At 44.3% G+C, this 22960-nt stretch overlaps 1 protein-coding gene and 1 long non-coding RNA gene across 2 annotated transcripts in view; one reads left to right on the top strand and one right to left on the bottom strand.

Moving 5' to 3' along the window:
- The window catches only part of LOC142046571 (uncharacterized), a 42789-nt gene extending 39843 nt beyond the window's left edge, over nt 1-2946 (top strand). The window contains exon 4 of the long non-coding RNA XR_012655523.1: nt 2883-2946. This is a non-coding gene — a long non-coding RNA (uncharacterized LOC142046571). The remainder of the gene's footprint in view (nt 1-2882) is intronic.
- LOC116815877 (coiled-coil domain-containing protein 162-like) overlaps nt 1-22960 on the bottom strand; it is a 98454-nt gene that overhangs the window by 43859 nt on the left and 31635 nt on the right. The window contains exons 12-17 of the mRNA XM_032764606.2: nt 21837-21988; nt 20506-20617; nt 17237-17286; nt 15951-16127; nt 3964-4081; nt 2933-3095 (exon numbers count right to left, since the gene is read on the bottom strand). Coding sequence (XP_032620497.2) covers nt 2933-3095; nt 3964-4081; nt 15951-16127; nt 17237-17286; nt 20506-20617; nt 21837-21988 — 772 coding nt within the window. The remainder of the gene's footprint in view (nt 1-2932; nt 3096-3963; nt 4082-15950; nt 16128-17236; nt 17287-20505; nt 20618-21836; nt 21989-22960) is intronic.

Genomic DNA, 22960 nt, shown 5'->3' with positions numbered 1-22960 from the left:
GTTCGCGGGGCTTTTCCTGTTTACCTGCCCGCTGCATCCGAGTTCAGATTGCTGTCCAGAGTGGTCAGTCGTGCACTGTGGGATACCGCCCGGAGGCCAGTAATGTCGATTTCCATCCACATTAACCCTAATCCGATATGTTTATATTGATTTTAGCGCTACTCCTCTCGTCTGGGAGGAGTACAGAAATCGATATAAATTGCTCTTTATATCGATATAAAGAGCGTTGTAGTGTGGACGGGTACAGCGTTAAATTGATTTAATGCTGTTTAAATCGATTTAAACGCGTAGCGTAGACCAGGCCAGAGTCCTGCAGGAGGTGACAGCCCCCCTCCCTTGGCAATAGTGTGTTGCAGTTTTCTGACAGTCCACTATCAGTGAAAGGAAGCAAGTACCAGTAAGTGCAGAAAATAAGAATGGGACTTTCTGATAACTTCACACTCCAGTTCAACATGTGTCTTATCTTTAAGATATCTTTCTTTCCTTCCCCCTCAGGATTTTCTGCTTATTTATGTTTGTGCTCAGATAAATCTGAATGATCCTATTTACAAATAGAATAAATCATACAGATTATTCAGAACAAAATCATGCAAACAATATCCAGGTCAACTCTTGATAGCATGACTGTGGGGGGGGCCTTTACGTGCTAAAAATTAGAGCATATTGCTTTAGGCTAACACGGTGAATGTTTTTGTTCTAAAGATGGACACAGGACCTTAAAATGTCCATCTCTTGTAGTGAGGCACTCCATCATAAAAACCAAGTCTCTCACAGAAGGGCTGAAGAATTTAAGCTGTGATAAAAAGGAAGGTCTTTTAGCATTACTTTTACACCAACCAATGTGTTCCTACAGGTTTTGTCCACTCCAGGGGGGACACAAGTGTCTGAAACGTTTTCAATAGTTGTTGAACAGTCCACACAGCCCATCTTCCCCACAGATAACTGGTGATGCTCAAGCACGAGAGTGTGAATTAAAGCACTATGGCACTGCTTCTCAGTTAGAGGCAAGTGTCAGAGCTGGTGAGAGGTCAAGTCTCTCAGTGTAGGAATAAGAGGAGATTTTAGGCCAAAAAAAAACAAACAACCCCAAGTAAAGCCAAAGAAGTCACTATGGTACTCACTCAACAGAGCTGCTTCCAGCATGCATTTGAAGTGATGTCTTCTGACTCGAATGCCAGACTGATATTCTGCTACTTTTTACTTGTATTAACACTGCAGAGCCCACAGAACTATCGGGAAAAAGAGCTGGATCCTAGTCTGGCACATGCATCACCATCAGAAGTGTTAACTAAGCTTCAGTAGCAGAATTTCTGGGCTTGAATCCCCTCTGATTTACACCAGCAGAAGCCAGGAGAAATTTCATGCATGTGAGACACAAACCGCTCTCACATCAGTGCAAGAGGAGAATCTCTTATTGTTGGTATGGAGTGATCCAGAATGAATACAGTTTGCCTTTCAAACTCCAGTCTGAGCTTATAGCACTGGCAGCTAGGAAAGCCATCTTCTCGCTTGTAAACCAAGCACATTTGATCTGAAAGTTACTAGGACACATTTTTACAGAGAGACTTTTCAGAGTAAAATCTCATTTTAAAAGAAATATAGGAGGATTGCAAGGCTGGTTCTTAAACTGTTAGGAGACATACCAAGGAAGAGTAAACGTAAGGAGGTGGTTTTCTTGGACAACAAAGAAGGATCTCAGGTAAAGCCTGTAGATTGGAATGTAAAGATGTCTGGGATTGGCTCTCTGAGGGTTCTCCTATCTTCATCACAGGAGAAAGTACTGTGATTTCCACGCCACTCCATAATACCATGTGACATCACAAAAAAAAAAAATCAACCAAACAGGCTTTTTTATTCTAAAATTTAGAGGTACCAGCTGTAAATGGCCTTGTCCTTGTGTCGGGATAGACATGCATGTTGCATTTATGAGATTTTTCCACATAAATAAGGCTTTTAATCTTACTTTATTTACTTTAATACTCTATTTAATCTTACTCTATTTAGTACAGAATTTCATTGTGTTATAAGAGTATTTGGAAGGCAATCAACTGTGCAGCACAGCCTGGACAACTTTCTTGTTTATCTTGTTTAACCCCAGTTTATTGTACAGCAGCCAACCCCTCCCAATTTAACCAGTGCACTATCCTGTAACCTCTGGCTTTTGGAACATTATTGTGCTAATATTTGCTCTTGACTGGGAGTGAAAGGCTGGTGCAAAAACCAGACATTACACACATCTGAAATTATCAGTTGTGTTTGTCTTAATTAAAGGGCATCTGCTGTTCAATGGCTCTGAGGCCAAACGAGTTCTGCTCCATCTGCAGAAGCATCATTTCACATTGTAGGAGCCACATGGTAGAAAGATGTGGGAAAATTTGACCAGCTCCAAAAGATTTAAACAACTAATTATTACTTATTCTGAAATTAGATTTATAAGACCTGTGTGGTAGGAGGAGGAGGTGGTGGTGGTGGTGGTAGAAGGTCTAGTGATCAAAGCACAGAACTGGGAGACAGAAGATGTGTCTTCCATTTCTGGCTCTGCCACAGAGTTGTTTTGTGTCTTGGGCAAGATACTTAACTCCCTTGATTCCTCAGTTTTCTCATCTGTAAAATGGGAATGATGCTACTTACCTACTTCACAGGGGTGTGGTGAGGTCACATTAATTCATGTTTGTAAAAGGCTGTGAGATCACAAAACATACATAGTGGAACGTACTGAAAGCATTTGATATTAGGGCAATTTAATTGATTTAAGCTTGAGACGTGACAATATGGGGGTGGGCATAAAGGTATTTTCTGGTACTAATACATCATCATATACTATATATTTAAGGTAAAAAGCACCATTTCAGTCAGTAACTGTCCTCTTTTTTGTTTGAAAGGTTTTTCTGAGCCTGCTCTGACCACTGATGGTGATGTATTTGTTACTTACCGATCCTTTCGTTCCCTCCCCAGTCTGCGGTCAGAGGCTCTGGATTTAGGGAATCAAAACAGTTTGGGGAATTTCCTAATTGAGCAAAGCTGAAAAGGTATGAAACGATGTCATGAAGTGCTGCCACGATCTGCAGGCTCTTCCTGAGTGCTCTGTAAGCAGCCTGCAGATAAAATAAACATTGGGAGAAAACCCTTCAAATGATAGACAGAAAATGTGAAGAAAATACATAGCAAAAGCAAACATTCATGAATGAAGATTGCTGATTATTTGTATCCCAGTAGTACCTAGAGGCAACAGTCAGGATTGGGACCCACTGGACGAGTGTTGGACATACATAGAACAGAAGACTGCCTCTTCCATGAAGATCTTACAATCTAAAATGTTATGTTGTACTACTGAGTGTTAGGTCTCCTAGAGTCTTGAATGAGTGTCTTTTTGTACTGTCTAAATAAAAACAACTTTTTTCCACCCATGAAAAAGCTAAATAGATCAAGACCAAACAGGCAATTTGTCAGCAAACAATTGGTATGTTACGGTGTCTCTCTATTTTCCCTCCTCACATTTTAAACCACCACTTTGCTCTTAACATAGTTAATAGAGCCAACATCCCTGCTACTTCCCTATACATTTGGGTGGGGAGAGACAGATGGACGGACAGCAGGGGAAGGATTAGGGGCATCCAGGCTTGTCTGTAGGCAGAGGGGATCCAACATGGCTGGTTTTAATAAAATCCAAACTAACCTGCATTACCCTGCTATCCTTTTATCTTTTGCTCCTGTGTCTCAAACACAGAGGATGCAACCTTTTTTCTGAATGCCTGTGACCTGACACACCACTCTGATGGCACATATTAATTGCAGCAGGCATTCTAATCAACACACTGCAAGTTTGTTTATTTCCCAAAGCTAGTCATCTCTAACGAAAAAGCAACATTTCAACCTGTATGAAGAATGTGGTCTGTCCTACAGATACAGCTACATGCTTTGATTAAGAAAACAAAATCTCGCTTTAAGTTTGTAAATACCAACCTTTTCTGGAAGCATTTTAAACATAACCAGCACCTCAGAAGGGTGAGGAATGAACCACAAATTGAGGAAAGCTTGCCCATCAGGAGACAGCAAACGATGTGGTCGTGGCTGAAATGACCTGAGTTATATGGGGAGAATCATAGATTCCTGTCACTTTGGAAAGTTACAACTAAATAAAAGTCTCTGAAATAATTTTTAAAGCTAAATACTACAATGTTGTAATTCTCACTTAAAAGTTGGGCAAAAAAACCTCTTGCTGGCTCAGGCAAAACGTCCATTTGGGCTTGGGATTTACCCCAAAGATTTGGAACAGCTAGAAATAAGCATATTTCAGAGATCAAATGATTGCTAAAGGCCAGATTCAAAAGCCCACTGAATTCAATAGGAATCTTTCCATTGACTTCAGTGGGTTTTCAACCAGGCCTTATAGTATACCAATCTAGAAGACCAGAATGCTCTGCAAAAGGCTTCTCTGATCCAAATACATAACTGTCACTTATGTCAAATAGCCTCTCTCAATCAGAGTGGTATTATTTATTCCAAAATAATAAGCCATGGGCCAGTCCTGCAAAATAATGAGCTTGGTGCCCATTCCTACAAGGTTCTGAATGGCTCCTGCAAAGTGCTGAATGGCCCCAATTTCTACTGACTTCAATGAGAACTGAAGACATTTGACTCCTCACAAGAGGCACTTTTGTAGGATTGTCTCTTTGATCCCTAGGCAAAAGTGTTCAACTTTGCCATAGGATAGCACTATCTTGCATCATTCTCCGATGACTGCTTCTATCTGCCTCAGAAACAACATAGCCAGGCTCAAAGAAGTCACACCCAGCCCTGTTTGAAAGGAGTTGGCCCAATGTGGTGATGAAATGTTATAATGTGCGAGAATCAGCAGGGATCCTCAAGGTTCTACGATCCTCTCTCTCTTGGTAAACAAAAGTTAATTTAGAGGAGTAAATGTAGAAATGTAACTTCCTTCTTCCATAGTAATAGGTAGGGCTACAACAATTCATAAGAATTAAAAGTCTACAATGAATATTTGCTTAAATTCCTGTACAACTTTCAGTAGACAGCCCCATCTTCTTGTCAGAAGATGTTAAATTATAAAGTTAGAATATGCATCATGTATTTTTTTTGTTTTTACACATAAACAAAACAGCCATTTCCTGTCTCAGTGCACATGAACATGAAATACAATATTGTACTAATTTAGTCTCAGATGAGAGGTTTAACTCAGTGGGGACAGGGATATTGGAACAATTTTTATAGTAGGGGGGCTAAGAGCCATTGAACCAAACTGCAAACCCTGGATATAATGGAAAACACTTCAAGTCAGGGGTGCTGGTGGCCTCCCCCCCCCACCGCCCAGCATCTCTAGTTCCAGCACCTATGAGTGGGGGGAATAAGTTTGATTTACATCAAAGTGAGTTTTATACTTATTACTTATAATTGTGATTAAAGAGAGAGGTCAAAAAGCAGAAAGAACAACTTGCATCTGTGTGTGGGTGGAATAACAAATGGTTAACTGCAGTGTGTTGTAAATGAGAGAATTACCTTTGGGTAGGATTTGTTTAACCAGCTGTTCCTTACCTATTTTGCATAAGGAACGATAAGAACAAACTGTACCCAAGGAAACTGCACTTTATCAGGTGACATTACTGTTTACTCTCTTTATCTGTCTCCTCCATTTTACACCATTGCCTGGAAGCCCTAACAGCAGGGAGAGACCAAGTACAACAGCTGCAGTTCACCCCAAAGGCAATGCTCTCAATAGAAGCATGCTCCCATAGCACGGATCTCGGTATATTTAATCTCTCCATCAAAGTGGTCTGTTTCTCCCCTCTTCGATGCACACACAGCTCCATTTCCTTTTAAATGGTGTTTTCTCCAGGGTTGGGTTAAGGAGAGAATGCCCCTCCCCTCCCCAAGAGGTCAATGTCATTTATTTCTGCTATGATGTGGTATCTTATGTTAACTTTTCAGAAAGAAACAAGACAACTTATATAGCATCCAGATGAGGCCATTTGCCCCAGTGATATCTGGGAAATTATTCAGAATTCCATCCCCGCCCCCATCATCCTAGCTGCCTTCCCCCCCACACACACTTCAGAAGGAGCTAAAGCATAATTTAAGCTTAAAGATACTAGGTAAAACAGACTTTCTATAATATAAAACAAATACCAGTGCTTCCCTCCCCCCCCGCTTCTTTCTTTCCCTTCACACAGTAGTTGCCAGAAAATGTTTTCAGAGAGAGGTGGGTGAAATAATATCTTTTATTGGACTAATTTCTGTTGGAGAGAAAGCGAGAAGCTTTAGAGCTGCACACAGCTCTCCTTCAGGTCCTGGAAAGATACTCAGAGTGTTACACCTAAATGTTTGACTATCTTAGATAAATTAACAGAATTATCTTAGCATTTCTGCATTTCCTGTCCTTTAGCAGGGAATATTGCTAATACTCAGGTAACATTACCAAGTTACCTAAGGCAAAACTGTAAAGATTGAGGGTAACCACTTTATTATCCAATTTTTTTCATGGCACCTGATCCAGAGACTCACTGAAGCCAATGGGAGTCTCTACTGATTTTAGTGGGGTTTAGGATCCTTGACACATCTTTTCTTTGGGGTTTTATTTTTTTGTTTGTTTTTTAATTTTTCCCATTTGGACTGATTCTTCTATAACTGTTCATTTATTTTTCTCTTTTGAAACCCTCTTCTTTTACTCCTGGCGAATTCTGTGCCAAAAATTTTAAAATTCTGCAAAATTCTGCATGTTTTCTCAAAATAACACTATACAATCATGCCAATTTCAGTTATTTTAGTAGTGTATTTCAAATACCTGTCAGCAACACCCACACCTTTTCTCCCCGCCCCTGCCCCTGAGCCCAGTTGCAGGGGCCCCCGGCCCAGACACCCGTACCCCCTTCCACACCCCAGAGTCCAGCCGAGGGGCCCCACCAGCCCAGACACTTGCATCCCCTCCCCTCTATAGCCTAACTGTGCCCCCCACATGCAGACACCTGCATCTCCCTGCCCCCACCAGAGCCCAGAAATCCAGAGGGAGAAACATGCTGGGTCCCAGGTTTGTGTGGCATTTCTTGCATGCTTCCTCCTTCCTTCAGGGCAAACTAGGAACTGCAGCTATTGGGAACCCTCCAGCTCCATCCCCCTCCCCACAGCAGTGTTTTCTATTTGCGAACTGGGGAGCTGGGCTCTGCTGGGTCCAGTGGCCTCTAGAGGCATCCAACAGCTCTGCAGCACCAATTCTGCAGGGAAAAGAAAATTCTGCATGGAAAAGGATTCTTCTTACCTGTAATTGGAGGTTCATTGAAATGGGTGGTCTCTATGCGTATTTCAAACATAAGTGCGCATGCGTGCCATGTGCCAGACCAGAGCCTGAAGCCTTTCAGCAGCAGTGTCCGTTGACCTGCACAGCTGCCTTATGTCACTACATGCTCCATGTAGATTATAAGAGGCTATGCGGGGTGATGCGCCCTCAGTCTCCCTCTTTCTGCAGCAGAGGGAAAGGTGGTCGGGTATTGGAATACAAATAGGGACCACACATCTCGAAGAAACTCCGAACATAGGTAAATACTCTCCTCTTCTTTGAGTGATGGTCCCTATATGTATTCCAAACACAGGTGAGTACGGAGCAACTATCAGCTTGGAGGTGGGTGCAAGGATGTGATGGGTAAGGCCTGCTGCAGAACAGTATGGCCCACTGGTTCATGGTGTAGTGCACTGTGAAGGTGTGGACAGAGCGCCATATTGCTGGACAGCAGATCTCGTGCCAGGGAACATCTGCCAGGGAGGTGAAGGTGGTCGTGTGTGCCCGCGTGAAGTGCACTGAGATTCTGCTGGGCGGTGTCACAATGGAGCAAGCATAGCATTCTGTAATACACTGAGACCCCCAACTGGATATATGCTGTGAGGAGAGCCCTGCCTGCTCAAACATTCCACGATGGATACAACCAGGCATGGGGAGGTGTGAAAGGCCAGTAGAAGGCCAGTGCCCCGTGGATGTTCAGGGAGTGCAATGTCCTATCCACAGGAGTGGCGTGGGGTTCAGGATGGAAGACTGGGAGATGGATGGACTGGTTGAGATGAAACTCTGAGACGATCTTTGGGAGGAACTGAGGGTGAAGGCGCAGGGAGACTTTGACCTTATGGAAAACTGTATACAGAGGCTCAGCCATCATGGCTGCCAGTTTGCTGACCCGCTGGGCAGAGGCAATGACCACCAGGAAGAGGATCTTCATGGATAGGTGAACCAGTGAGCATGTGGCCAGGGCTTCAAAGGGACACTGGGTGAGGGCAGACAACACACAGGGGGTGGGGAGTGAGGACTGGAGGGAAGCAGTTTGTCAGGCCCCTCAGAAAGCGGCAGTGGTAGGATCCACATGGAGGAAGGAAGGCACTGAGTGCCATGAGGTGGAGGTAGATCGAGCTGAGCATGAGGCCCAAGCTCTAGAGCTCCAGGAGGCAGACCAGAATGATCGGCACAGAGACAGCATGAAAGGGGAGGTGTCAGCAGTGCACCCAGGAGGTGAAGTGCTTCCATTTCGTGGTGGTGCATGCCTCGTAGACTCCCTCTGTCATAAACAGATAGTAGGAGTTAACAGAACAGAAGTACTTTATATCTCTTTTGACGGTAAAGGGTTAACAAGTTCAGTAAGCCTGGCTGTCACCTGACCAGAGAACCAATCAGGGGACAGGATACTTTCAAATCTTGAGGGAGGGAAGTTTCTGTGCGTGCTGTTAGTTTTTGGTTGTTGTTCTCTCTGGGTTCTGAGGTGACCAGACGTGCAACCAGGTTTCTCTCCAATCTCTCCGATACAGGCTCTTATAAGTTTAAAATAGTAAGTACTAGGTAGATCAGGCAAGTTAGGCTATGTTTGTTTCTTTATTTGCAAATGTGCATTTGGCTGGAAGGAGTTTTAATTGTGCATTTGGCTGGAAGGAGTTCAAATTTGTATTTTTGCTGAAAGATTTTAATTTGTACTTGTATACTTAGGCTTGAGGGTATTTCCAGTATCTATAGCTGAAAAACCCTGTACTTAATCCATCTTAAATTTACAAAGAAATTAATTTTTACTGTTTTTCTCTCTTTAATTAAAGCTTTTCTTGTTTAAGAACCTGATTGTTTTTTATTCTGGTGGAGACCCCAGGGGACTGGTCTGGATTCACCAGGGAATTGGTGGGGAGAAGGAGGGAGGGGGGAGAGAAAGGCTAATTTCTCTCTGTGTTAGGATTACTGTCTCTCTCAGGGAGAGTCTGGGAGGGGGAGAGGAAGGAGAGGGAAGGTGCATTTTCCTCTCTGTTTAAGATTCAAGGAGTTTGAATCACACAGTGATCTTCCAGGGTAACCCGGAGAGGGAAGCCTGGGAGAGGCAACGGTGAAGGGAAAGGGTTTACTTTCCTTGTGTTAAGATCAGAGGGTCTGGGTCTTGGGAGGTCCCCGGGCAAGGTTTTGGGGGGACCAGAGTGTACCAGGCACTGGAATTCCTGGTTGGTGGCAGCGCAACAAGTTCTAAGCTGGTAATCAAGCTTAGAGGAATTCATGCTGGTACCCCATCTCTTTGGACGCTAAGGTTCAGAGTGGGGAATTGTACCATGACACCCTTCTACTGTGTGTAAGAATACAGTGGACGGGTGATTAACAGGCATTTTCTAAAAACCAGGCCATCAACTGGAGTAGACCTGGGTTGGGGTTGCAGAGCCTGCCATGGTCCTGCGTGAGAAGGTCCAGCCTGCTGGGGGGACTGATTGGTGGGTAGACCAACAGTCTGAATAGCTTGAGAAACCAGAACTGTCGGGGCCAGCACGGTGCTATCAGGATGACTCTGGCCCGCTCTTGGTGGATCTTGTGGAGGACCTGGGGGAAGAAAGGGACTGGGGGAAAAGTGTACTGAAGGCTGGCGTGCCACCAAAGAAGGAATCCTGACCCTTGGAGCAGAAGAGGGGGAACTTGCAGCTTGCATGGGTAGCAAAGAGATCCCAGAGGGGGGTGTCCTAGGCTCGGCAGCTGGTGCAGAGTGTGGGATCATAGAGCTCCCACTCATGGTGGAGGTACCAAGTTTTGATCAGTGCGTCCACCAGCGAGTTCTGTGCCCCCATGAGGTACATCACGTGGGGCATGATGTTGTGGTGGAGATACTAGTTCCAGAGGCAGATGGCCTCCATACAAAGTCACCGGGATCTGATGCTGTCATGTCTGTTTATGTGCGCCACAGTGGTGGTCGTGTCTGAGAGGATCTGAACATGTTGGTCGTGGAGAAGAGGCAGGAACATGTGGCAGCCCTGGCTGTCTGCATGCAGCTCCAGTGCGTTGATGTGCATGCGTGCTTCTGTGGAAATCCACCTCCCCTGCGTAGTGCAACCTGCCAAGTGTGCGCCCCACCCTGCCACGGAGGCATTCTTGGTGAGGATGGCTATAGGGCTGGGAGTGGTGAACGGATGCCTCGGAGCACCTTGGTAGGAAAATTCCACCACTTGAGTGATGTGCAGATCCAGCTGGGAATGGTCAAGGCTGAGTCCAGGTGGTCAAGATGGGGCCTGCAGACCAAGAGATGCCACAGTTGTAGCAGTACATATGGAATCAGGCATGTGACATCTGGCAAGGTGGGGCACACACTTGGCAGGCTGCACTACGCAGGGGAGGTGGACTTCCACAGAAGCGCGCATGCACATCAATCCATCTTTCCTCCTCATTGTGGCTGAGGAGGCAGAGACAATGACGGATCATCGTTTGCGGGTTGCAGCACGGGGTCTTCACGAGGGCCGGGAGGGTGGCAAAGCAGACTGTCAAGAGGAAGTTGTGTGCTGCGATCGAGTCTAGGTGCACTTCAATGAAGTGAACCATCTGTGTCGGGAGGAGCACGGATTTCACCACGTTGACACAGACACCCAGCAAGGTGAGAAGCAAGTGGAGGGCTGCAACTGCTGTCACTGCCTCAGTAAGGGATGGAGCCATCAACAGCCAGTTGTCCAGGAAGGGGAATACAAAGTGCCCCCCTCAATGGAGGTGGGCCGCTATGACAGCAAAGACCTTGATGAAGATCTTGAGAACCGTGGTGATACCAAATGGAAGGACCCTGAATTGATAGTGGTTGTCACCCACACAGAAGTGGAGGAATTTGTGGTGGGCTGGGTGGATGTCGATATGGAAATATGCGTCTTTCATGTCAAGGGCTGCGAACCACACTCCCTGGGGAAGGGAGAGAATGATGGAAGCAAAGTCACCATGCAGAACTTGGTCATTCTGATGAAAGTGTGAAGTAAGCAGAGATTGAGGGTAGAATGGAGGCCCCACCCTTCTCTGGGATGAGAAAGTACAGGGAGTAGAAGTCCCTGCCAAGAAAGGGGGCAGGCGGTCACGGTTCTATAGCACCCTTCCTGAGGAGGTGTCCACCTCATGTTGAAGTAGGGTGTTGTGGGTGGCACTTCCCAGAGAGAGCAAGGGGGGGCCCGGTGAGATGGGAAGGTGAGAAATTCTATTAAGTAGCTGTGTCACATGATCTCCAATACCATTAATTCATGGTGATCTTGCCTCAATGGTAGGTGAATAGGGCAAGACAGTCTCCAAAAGGTGCCACAGGTAGTGACATGGGGGATTCACAGCTCTCGCCCATTGCATCAAAACTGGGCAGTTTGATGGTGGTGAGGTGTGGCAGCAGAGGTACCAGTGGCTGATCGCTGTGGGCACTCGGAACAGGGGCACCAGCAGGCCTGCTCCTGATACCTAGTGAAGATAGCTTGGTACGGCAGGTGTGGGCGCTGCCAAAACTGTGGCTCAGATTATTGGCTGCAGGGGCAGAGGTGTAGATCCTGAGGGATCAAAGGGTCACCCGTAAGTCCTTCAAGGAATGCAAGGCCTCGTCCATCTTTGCACGGAACAGCTTGTACTCGTTGAAAGGGAGGTCTTGGACAATGGATTGGACATCCCTGGGAAAGCTGGATGACTGGAGCCATGCGTCACATTTCATCACCACCCTTGTGGGCAGGGAGCAGGAAAATGTGTCCCCCCTATCTGCTGTGGCCAGGAGGCTGACTTTGGCCATTCAGCAGCCCTCAGACAGCAGGGCCTGCAACCGCTGGCACTTATCCTGTGGGGTGTCCTCCAAGAACTCCACTAGCTTGGTACTTTAAAATTGTTGAAAGTGTGCTGCACTAGCAGAGCTTGACAGTTAGAAATGTGGAATTGAAGGGCTGTGGAGGAGTGGAGTTTACAGCCCATGAGGTCCAGGCATTTCATCGTCTCATCTGGGGGGGTGGAAGAGGCAGAATGCTGGCACCCCCATTCCATGGCTGCATGCATGACCAGTAAGGCCAGAAGTGGATAGGAAAACAAAGTCACCTCCCTTAGCTGGCATGAAGTACCTGCGTTCCACTCCATTGAGCGTGGGGGCACAGGACACCAGCATGTGCCACACCACTTCCGCGGGTTATAGAATGGTGTCGTGAATGGGCACAGCTACATATGTCAGGCCCTAGGGCTGGAAAATGTCCAACTGGTCCAGCTGGTCTTTGACCTCTTCCAGGGGTTGCCCAAGTCAAGGGCCATCATCTGTAGCAGCTCCTGGTAGTGGTGGTGACAGTCAGGAGAGGATAGGGTAGATGGGATCAGGGTCTTGTCCAGAGAGGAGAATTCTGCCGTTGGGGTCGGCAGTGTTGGCTTAAGCGCCAGGTCCTCCTCCAGGTCCAAGACAAGCAGAGCCAGCAGAGGGGCTGAAGTGGGCTGGTACGAGGCAACCAACAGTAGGTATGGGTGGCGATAAAGGTCCCATGCGGGCCAATGGTGCCAGAAGACCAGGTGTTGATTGTACTGCAGGCCCAGAGTGCAGGGTGCCAGAAAAGGCAGGTGAGCCCAGGAGTCTGCACTATACCAGGAGACGAGGGAGAAGGATGGCACTTCTGCCAAGAAGCCCTCCAAGTCCAAAGAAGCCTCCAGCAGCGGCAGAGCCATCGATGCAGGCAGTACCGCGACCGGCAGTGGTGGGTCACAGCTGAGGAGGAGCTGCTCATCTGCTGGTGAAGGTGACCAGGGGGATCAAAAGAAGCGGTGAAGGCGGGTACAGCAGGTCTAGGTGGGATGTGGGGACCACTGGATTCATCTGGCCCAGTGTCCAGGGTACTTCCCACTGTCTGCCACTCCAACGAAGGGTACACAGAACGGAACCCGCACAGTTCTAACATGGCTGAGTAGTGCACTCCGGCGAGCTGTTGGGAGCCTCGGTCCTCTTGGGAATTGGCGGTTCTGGCACGTCTTGCTTCTGCTTTACCTTTCCCCCTGCCTTAGGGGTGGCCCAGCGGGGTCATCATGTGATGTCTCACCTGATCGAACCCGGCTTGGGGAGGAAACGCAACGTGGTGCAGCAGTCTGCGATGGGGACTTACTGCAGTGATCGTGAGAACACATGCGACTGTTCCTGTGCATCTTCTCACATCTTGGTGGTTCTAATGGATCTGAGAGTGAATTCAAGGGTGGGGCGCTCACAGCCAGTGGTGGGTGGTGCACAGCCAGCACCGACCATCCAGTATCGGACTTTGCATGAGGCCAGAGCACTTCCACCATGAGGAACTTACAGAGGCACTGATGTTGAGCGTCACAGGTCCTGCACGGGAAGGACTAGCAGATATTGCGGTAGGCGACCCAGTAGGTGTCTCACCCAGGCAGTAGAGGCAGCACATGTGTTCATTACTCACGGAGAATGAACGAGGGCATGAGGCCCAGTTCTTGAACCCTGGAATGCAGGGCATAATTCCTCAAAGGGGTCAGGAGAAACCCCGTAAGGGGCTACTATATACACTAACTAACCAAACTAACATATTTACAGATTTACGAAGAGAAAGGAAATAGAACTATCTACCTACAACAGATTGTCATTCTCGTAAAGCGTACAAGAGTGAAGAGAGGATTCTGACTCTGACCATTCGGTCAGAGGGAACTGAGGGTGCATCGCTCCACACAGCCTCTTACAACCTCTCATGACGCACGTGGCGATGTAAAGTGACCGTGTGTGGCAACAGACGCAGCTGTTGACAGACTTCCAGCTCCAACGTATGGCACGCATGCACACCTGCGTTTGGTATACATATAGGGACCATTACTCAAAGAAGAACATTGATTCTGTGCAAATTCTGCATTGCGCAGTGGCACAGAATTCCCCTAGGAGTATTCTTTCTTCTCTTATTTGGCCTTTCACCTTATATTTATTTTTACTGTATGTTTTCTCTCTTCCCTCCCCACCATGCTCTTTCGCTCAGTTTCTACCCCTCTTCCACCCTCTCTCCCTCCTGTGATGAGAAACTAGAGTGCACATCCTGCTCACCCTTCAAACATCTGGCGAGTACAAATGTAGGTGATAGGTTTATTTCAGAGAATAAGAAGGTATTAGAATTAATTTCCTGAAATAATACTAAGGAAAGATGGAAGCTACACACATTGAATCATTTCCCCATGCTAAGTATTCTCATACCTCTTGTCAAACTGTCTGTAATGGGCTATCTTGATTATCACTAAAGAAGTTTTTTCTCTTAATTAATTAGCCTCTTACAATTGGTAGGACAACTCTCATCTTTTCACATTCTCTGTATGTGTGTGTGTATATATATATATATATATCTCCTCACTATACGTTCCATTCTATGCATCTGATGAAGTGAGCTGTAGCCCACGAAAGCTTATGCTTAAATAAATTTGTTAGTCTCTAAGGTGCCACAAGTACTCCTGTTCTTTTTTGCGGATACAGACTAACATGGCTGCTACTCTGAAACCTGTCTCTTTGAAATGTAACTAATTGACAGTAGATAAGGTGGTTCTAAGCTGTTATTTTAATTTAAATTATATAAAACTGATAATAAATTACACAAAATGTGGACAAAAAAGCATGGGGGTGGTGTTGGGAAGTGTGGTAGGGGTTAAAGGATGAGGGCTGAAGAAAAGAGAGGCAGTTTTAAAATTACTCTGCCCCAAGTTTACAGTCCTCTGAGTTAATTTTAATTGGCTTTCTTGGATGGTGGAAGGAAGTTGGTCCAATGCATCAGCCAATACCTTATTAACATACATTCTGTCATGACTTATTAATATAATAGCCCAGTGAAGGCTAAATGGCCAAACCATTCAGCAGCAGAATCAGTGCTAAACAAGTCTTTCCCTGCAGCATGATGGATGTTTCTGAACTGTTCTATGGACTCTCTCTCTCTCTACTAGAGATCTCCATTTAACCCTTAGAACAGCACCCAGTATGTAGTATAAACTGCAGAAAGATAAATATCCCAGTCAAACTATGCTCATCTGGCAGTCGTGCATTTGACTTAGTCCTTGCTAAGCAGCCAGGCTAAAAGAGTCAACTAGAGTTCTTGATAAGTGGTTAACTGATGCTAGCTCTTAATCCCAATGGGTTCAGGGACAGAGCTAGAGCTTGTACTCTCACTTGTTAACAGGTTTCACTTAACTCAGAAATACAAGACGACAACTTTAGCTAAACTGAGTTAAAAGATTTCATTTCAGACTAGAAATAAGGGTTAATTTTTAATGACAAAACTAGTTAACCATTGGAACAATTTACCATGCATCTCCATGACTGATAACTTTAAAATCAAGATTGGATTTTTTCTAAAAGATCTGCTCTAAGAATTATTTTGGGGAAGGTCTATGGCACGTGCTATACAGGTCAGACTAGATGACCACAATGGTCCCTTCTGGCCTGAGAATCTGTGAACATAGGGTTTACATTCTGAACATAAACTAAATTCATTTGATTCTCCCATCCATGGTGGTGGAAGTCTTTGGAGTATTTGAATTTCATGTATGCAGACTTTTTGAGGCACAACCAATTCTGTGCACAAAATCAGAGGTCCATTGGACACTGGCAGAAAATGTGGCTCAAAGTGCATATGGACTATTAGCTACACTGTTCTTTTCTCATCTCTACTTGCTAATCTGAAACTCTGGCAGCCAGGGACAAATTTTTGAAGACATTACAGACCTGGGATCAGCTTCAAGATTTTCCTTTGAGTCTCTGTTCCCCTTTTTTTCTTGAGATAGCCCAATCATGAAGTATTTGTCTCTAATGACAGGGAAATCTTCTAGCAGGATTTTCAGACTATTGTAGTATGCCATGATCTGGCCTCGCAGGGCATATAGTGACATGCGATGGCTCAATCTATAAAAAGGTACCAAATATTAGCATATAGTCTTTATATAAAAATTACTGTGCAGTGAGTCATCCATCCAGATAAGCTGTACTCTTCCTGGCTCTAATCTCTTTCTACACTGACACATCCTTTGGCAACGTCTACTGCAAAATCATCAGATTTAAAGATGGCTATTCTGCTATGCTGTAACATACAGTGGCACCATATAGCAAAGCTGCTTAATATTCTATACTGCTGTAACACCTTTCACATGATATTCTCACACCCCTTTAAAAACATCAACTCCTCTATGCCTTATTGTAACATGACATAATAAGTTTGTGTTGGACATCTAATTTATTAAACCAGTGTTTTGTTTTTCTCTTCTGATCCAGTCAAATTACATGCAAATTGCCATTTAGTGGTTTGGTTTTTGTTTAGTTTTGTAGACAAACTGGCATTTTATACAAGGATCTAATCCTGTTTCTGTTGAAGTTGATGGCAAAATTCCTATAGACAGAAATAGAAGCCAGAGTGGGACTTATAGCTGTAAAGTATTATTACACTGCCAAGTCAAAGCAAGTGTAAAAATATTCAACTCAAGTTTGAAACTCCGATTCTTCCCGTTTCCCAATCCCTCCAGTCACCCTAGCACATGGATTGAATTTACAGGATTATCTATGACCAAAGCCAGCCACTCCATCACCACTAGATCATTCTCTGATTTACTGTAAACTACTCCTACTACAACTCTACCCTTGTGGTGACAACACTTTCCTGATCTTTTCTCATCCACTAATTACCTCACCAACCTCTCTCCTCAGCCTGCTTCTGGAAAAAGAATGGCGCATTTCCCATCTGTTCCAGCACACTCTCTTCAATGTTATTTGTGCTCCCTCTAGCTCCCCACAATCTCCCACTAATCACTAGAAGCCTTCCTCTTTCTCTTTGCTCTATGACTAACTATAAAACATTGTGAAAAATACATTATAATGGTTATATTGTAATCTAATAGAAAAAGATCTTGTTCAAAGTAAAGCCTCGGCCACTTTCACATTTCAGTCGCACAGGATTTAAACAAAAAACAAAAAAAAAACAAAGAAAAAAAGAGACAAATGTATATATTTGATGTACTCACTTATGACAGTATTCAGCAATAACTTCTCTTTTGATTTTTTCATTTTCATTCTGCAAGATAATATTTCTTCTTAGTGACAGCTCTACAACATTTGTGTACCTTGCATCCAAAAGACCATCGAATAGTACAATATAGCAACATTTTCTATTATAGAAATGCTGCTTTATTAATGTATTAAATAAAGTTCTGGATCATAGGCAACATTACAAAGCAGTCGAACTCCTTTCTTCATAAAAAACTTTGATGAGAATGAACATCGGAGATGATTTTCGCCAGTACAGCAGATCCTGTAAAAATTTATATCAATCCAATTATCAAATTCAACAAAATTATTAGAATAGTTTTTATTCAGGATATGATATTAAACACAATTTAATTGACACAATGAGATATTTTCCAAAAAGTATTCAGTTTATATTTCCCCCGCAAATATTCAGTCAGCTTATTGAGCTGGTTCCATAGTTTGTGAATATACTCAACTGAATTATGTATTTTGATTAATTTGTTTGATAAAATATTTGATGGGGCTTCGACCACCACCCATGTCTGTTCAGGACCAAGCCTAACTTGTAATGCATTTAGGAGAAGTCTTGAATCACAAGCAAATTCAAGACAGGATCCAAGTATCTCAGTTTCTAGACACTAGATAAGGATGACTTTCCAGACCTATAGAAAATCTGGATCCGACTTAGAAAGCTGACCGTAAAGACATAATCAGATGAGGTTCAACAAGGAAAAGTGCAGAGTCCTGCACTTAGGACAGAAGAATCCCTTGCACTGCTACAGGCTGGCTAAGTGGCAGATCTGCAGAAAAGAACCTGGGGATTACAGTGGATGAAAAGCTGTATATAAGTCAACAACGTGCCCTTGTTGCCAAGAAGTCTAACAGCATATTGGGCTGCATTAATAGGAGCATTGGAGCAGATCGAGGGAAGCGATTATTCCCCTCTATTCGGCACTACTGAGGCCACATCTGGAGTATTGCATTCATTTTTGGGCCTCTCACTACAGAAAGGATGTGGACAAATTAGCAAGAGTCCAGTGGAGGGCAACGAAAATTATTAGGGGGCTGGGGCACATGACTTATGAGGAGAGGCTGAGGGAACTGGTCTTACTTAGTCTGAAGAAGAGAAGAGTGAGTGGGGATTTGATAGCAGCCTTCAACTACCTGAAGGGGGGTTCCAAAGAGGATGGAGCTAGGCTGTTCTTAGTGGTGGCAGATGACAGAACAAGGAGCAATGGTCTCAAATTGTAGTTGGGGAGGTCTAGATTGGATATTAGGAAACACTACTTCACTAGGAGGGTGGTGAAGCACTGGAATGGGTTACCTAGGGAGGTGGTGGAATCTCCATCCTTAGAGGTTTTTAAGGCCCAGCTTGACAGAGCTCTGGCTGGGATGATTTAGTTGGGGTTGGTCCTGCTTTGAGCAGAGGGTTGGTTGGACTAGATGACCTCCTGAGGTCTCTTCCAACCCTAATCTTCTATGATTCTATGACACAAAGTCTATTTATCTTCCTCTAAAAATTAAACACAAACTGAAAACTGAAAGTGACATAAGAGAGACTTGATAAAAAGTCTGCCTACTCTAGTATTTTGTCTCGTCTCTAATTAAAGCCAATGGTGGATGGTTCACCGGAATAAAATCCCATGTAACTGCAATGCTAAATTATGGATGAAAATTTCTTCACAATCCCAGCTGGTTATATTCAGCCATGGCCCCAATTAGCCTTTTTAATTTAACCTAGTAATACAACTGCAGATTGCGATTTGTTTTTTAATTTAAGTATCTATAGTCAGATGTTCAGCTGTGGTGTAAAAGTACCCAGAACAATTGAGGAGTGTGGGAAGTACAAGAGGCAGCCTTTAAACTTCACTGACCCACGGACCACAGAACTGTAAAACTAAGAATAGATGAACTATTTATTTAATAAACTAAATCCACTTCAAGTTCAGTTTCCTTCTCTGCTACAGAATTCTTATTATTATTATTTTAACAGAGATTCTTTATTTTTGTTTTTTGTAATACATTTTAAAGCACTCTCGCTTAGGTACTTCTAGAACCCCATCACTGTAGTATCTGAGCACCTCAAAATCATTAATGTAGTTGTACCCAACACCACAGTGAGGTAAGGAAGGTCTATCATCCCCTTGTTACTGATGGGAAACTGAGGCACAAAGAGACTAAATGACTTGCCCAAGATCACATAGGAGGTCTGTGGAAGAGCAGGGAATTGAAACTAGGTCTCCTGAGCCCCAGGCTGGTGCACTAACTGTCATAGTTCAGGGCAACAGCACCTGTATGCTCCCTTTATGGTCCATCAAGGACACTCACTCTAGACTTCAGGCTCCCCTGACCGTCACCTCTTTTGATTGGAGACACGCATCTCTCACCCTTCTGACTAGAATTTTTCCAGGCTGCACTGTCCCCTGACTATACTGTGATACCCCAGCAAGAGACTCTGCCTAAGCAGGCCTGTTTCCTTTCTCTTCAGAGGCTAACATCAGAGTGATTGCCAACAGTTATGTTACACACAGCACTTCCTCTGCAAGTCTGTTTTATTCTTACAGTAAAAGCACGACAGAGAAAACATACTGAAAACAATAAAAGAACATATGCACATGCTAATAAGATTACAAGAGCTCACTCCAGCCCTAACATGGGCTCTAACAGGAGCAGGCCATCAACATCCCAGTCAAGGAGTTTCCTTGTGATTTCAAGTTCATCACAGCTTCAGCTCAGACACAGTCTTATGGGGTCTCAGTAGGGCCACTTCTTCCAACTCTTTCTTAAGGGAATCCTGTCCATTTGCTGGATCAAGACAAAGACCCAGAGCCTCTTTAAAACCAGGCTTTTTATCCAAAAATCCTTTCTTTGACTGGCAGTTTATGGAGAATCCAGTTTGAACTGGTGTATGTCAGCCTCTCCAAAGGGTGGCTTCAAAAGGCTGATAACTGGAAGAATTACATTACTATTCCCCTCTTCCTAGAGGAGTTGCATACAATTCCGCAACACCACACACAGTGGACCCTACAAGGTATTAAACCTAACTCAACAAAGTTTATCTTAATTCCACATGATTTGTCCAGGATATTGCCAGTCTGGCACACTAACCACAGGCCCATCCCCTCCTCTCCTTAAAAATAATGGCAGGTTGAGTGCTATGTTGGTGTCTTTTTTAAAAAAACAATGCTATCAAAAATCTTAATATATTGCTGAAGGTCACCAAAATCGTTCTCTCTCTCCAATAATAATTCTTTGGCACACTTACAGGGTTCTGCATTCTGCTGCCCATGATTTCTTTCTTATGAATGAACGTGTTCAGCATCATGTCCCGTGGCCCCAGTTTCTCCAACTGAATGGATACAAAAGCTTCTGGAGGCCTGAGTGGTAAATGAAAACATTGTATCTGAGCTCTGCAACTGGGAATGGGAAGATTAAGCCATAAGAAGCAGAACAAATAGAGACAATCTGAGCCATTTAGCTATTGCTTTAGGTTAAAACACAATGCCCCAAAATACTCAGCTTAATAACAAATTCTTTGCACACAGATAACAGAGTAGAGTAGCTAGAAGAGACAAAACTCAAGTACAGACTAGCAATACACGTCTTTTGGTTCCATTGTAAGTGAAATATGGGGAAATAGACAAAAAATATTTACAAACATAGAACCATGGGATTAGAAGGGACCGCAAGGATTATCTAGTCTAATCTCCTGCCAAAATGCAACATTTGTCTCCTTCCCACATTAACAGGATATCTGTGATACACCAGGAGTATGTTTGAGTAAACTGGGAATTCCATGTCATTTTGTGAATTCCATTTTGTTTATAATCTTCACTTTCCATTGTAACCTGCATCTCCAAGAGGTCTACCATGAGACAGCCAGCAAAAGCCATCAACTCTGATGATCTCTTAACACCCATCCATAAGAGCAATGACCACTACACAGAAGGTTGCTTGGGAAAAGGGTGGGTCTACAGTTCCTCAGCCTAGAGTACATAGGGAAGAAGGGGAGAGAGACTATATTAAAAGGGGGCTGCTTTTCTGAGCTGGAGACTCAAACCACCAGCACAGGCTGGAAGATCAGACCAAAAAGGCACAATGGGATGATGGGCCTAAGGATGCTGGCCAAACCTCAGACCCACGGTGAGATCAGACTTGGCAGGGGACTGCATTCAGGACTGTGTTATCTTCCAAAGATCTGTAATTCTCTAGTGCCACCTAAAAGTGTTCGTGGTCAAGAAATTCCTGTGCTTTATTTCCACATTGTCTTTGAAGGGTTTAACTTGAAACCAGAACTTCCACAGCCAGGTGATCTTGGAAGGACAGAATGAGTCTAAGCATCTGGGGGCTCAGGAGGGCCATGCCACTTGTTCTGGGATTTAAGACATCTGAACTGAAGGGTCCTACTGCACAAGAAGGATGTCAGACATGAGGTCTGCACATGGGAGAATGCCTGAGAAACCCAGAGCTAGGAACAGTTACCAGTCTCTAACCAGACTCAGGGGGCTTAGAAGCACTTGGGCCCCAGGATTTGGGTGCATTTAAACGTATTAATATCCATCAAGAGACAGGGACTCGGCCAGGATGTAACAATACCTTTTAATGGTCCAGTGTCCATCTAAAGGATGCCCTGTAGAATATGAAGCTGCTGGTGCAGCCATCAGGGACTGTTTTTCTGTTTCATTTCCAGATCTTGAATTTCTTCCACTTGCTGAGCTGCTTTGACTCTTCAAACTTAAATTTGCTTCCTAAAATATTAAGAATACCAATCTGTACTTATTCTAGTGGGAACACTGCCTGTTAAATCAATACAGATTTGCAGTTCCTTGTGCCTGCTATACTCTTATGGTATAATCACAGAATCATAGAATATCAGGGTTGGAAGGGACCTCAGGAGGTCATCTAGTCCAACTCCCTGCTCAAAGCAGGACCAATCCCCAGACAGATTTTTGCCCCAGATCCCTAAGTGGCCCCCTCACGGATTGAACTCACAACCCTGGGTTTAGCAGGCCAATGCTCAAACCACTGAGCTTAATTCACCAGGCACACTGAAAGCTGAATAAAGGGAGGGATAGCTCAGTGGTTTGAGCACTGGCCTTCTAAACCCAAGGTTGTGAGGTCAATCCTTGAGGGGGCCACTTAGGGATCTGGGGCAAAAATTGTTCCTGCTAGTGAAGGCAGGGGGTTGGACTCAACAACCTCTCAAGGTCCCTTCCAGTTCTAGGAGATTGGTATATCTTCAATTATTATAATATACATTCTTGGTGAGCATAAGAATAATGAAACTGCGGAGACAAGGAAAGTTAGAGGCAATACACAATTTACAATCAGACAACATTCTCCACATTTCATCAGTGAAGAAAATGGGGATGCTGGGGTTGTTGGCTTCACCAGAAGAGTGATCCCAAACTGTATTTAAAATATACTGGAAAAAAAACCACAAGATGAAAGTTCAATCTACCCATGCAATACGAGTCTAAAAAAATTGTCATTGGTTAACATTGACTACATACAGCAGCAAGAGAAAAACAAATGTCTTTGAAAGGAAGCCTGCTTTATGATAGGTAAGAAAAAGAACATGGGCTGGGACACACCAGTGGAGACAGTGTTGGAAGAAATAATTAGCAGGTAATTTCCGCTGTTCCCCCCTCCCCCTCCCTGCACCCCACATTGTGCATAAAGTTTCCACTAACTCTCATTTACAGAGAGCAGCAAGTGAG

This window comes from Chelonoidis abingdonii, chromosome 3 (assembly GCF_003597395.2).
Source record: "Chelonoidis abingdonii isolate Lonesome George chromosome 3, CheloAbing_2.0, whole genome shotgun sequence".
Lineage (NCBI taxonomy): Eukaryota > Metazoa > Chordata > Testudines > Testudinidae > Chelonoidis > Chelonoidis abingdonii.
Note: the sequence above shows the minus strand (reverse complement) of the source record. Positions and strands in the feature narration are given on the sequence as shown.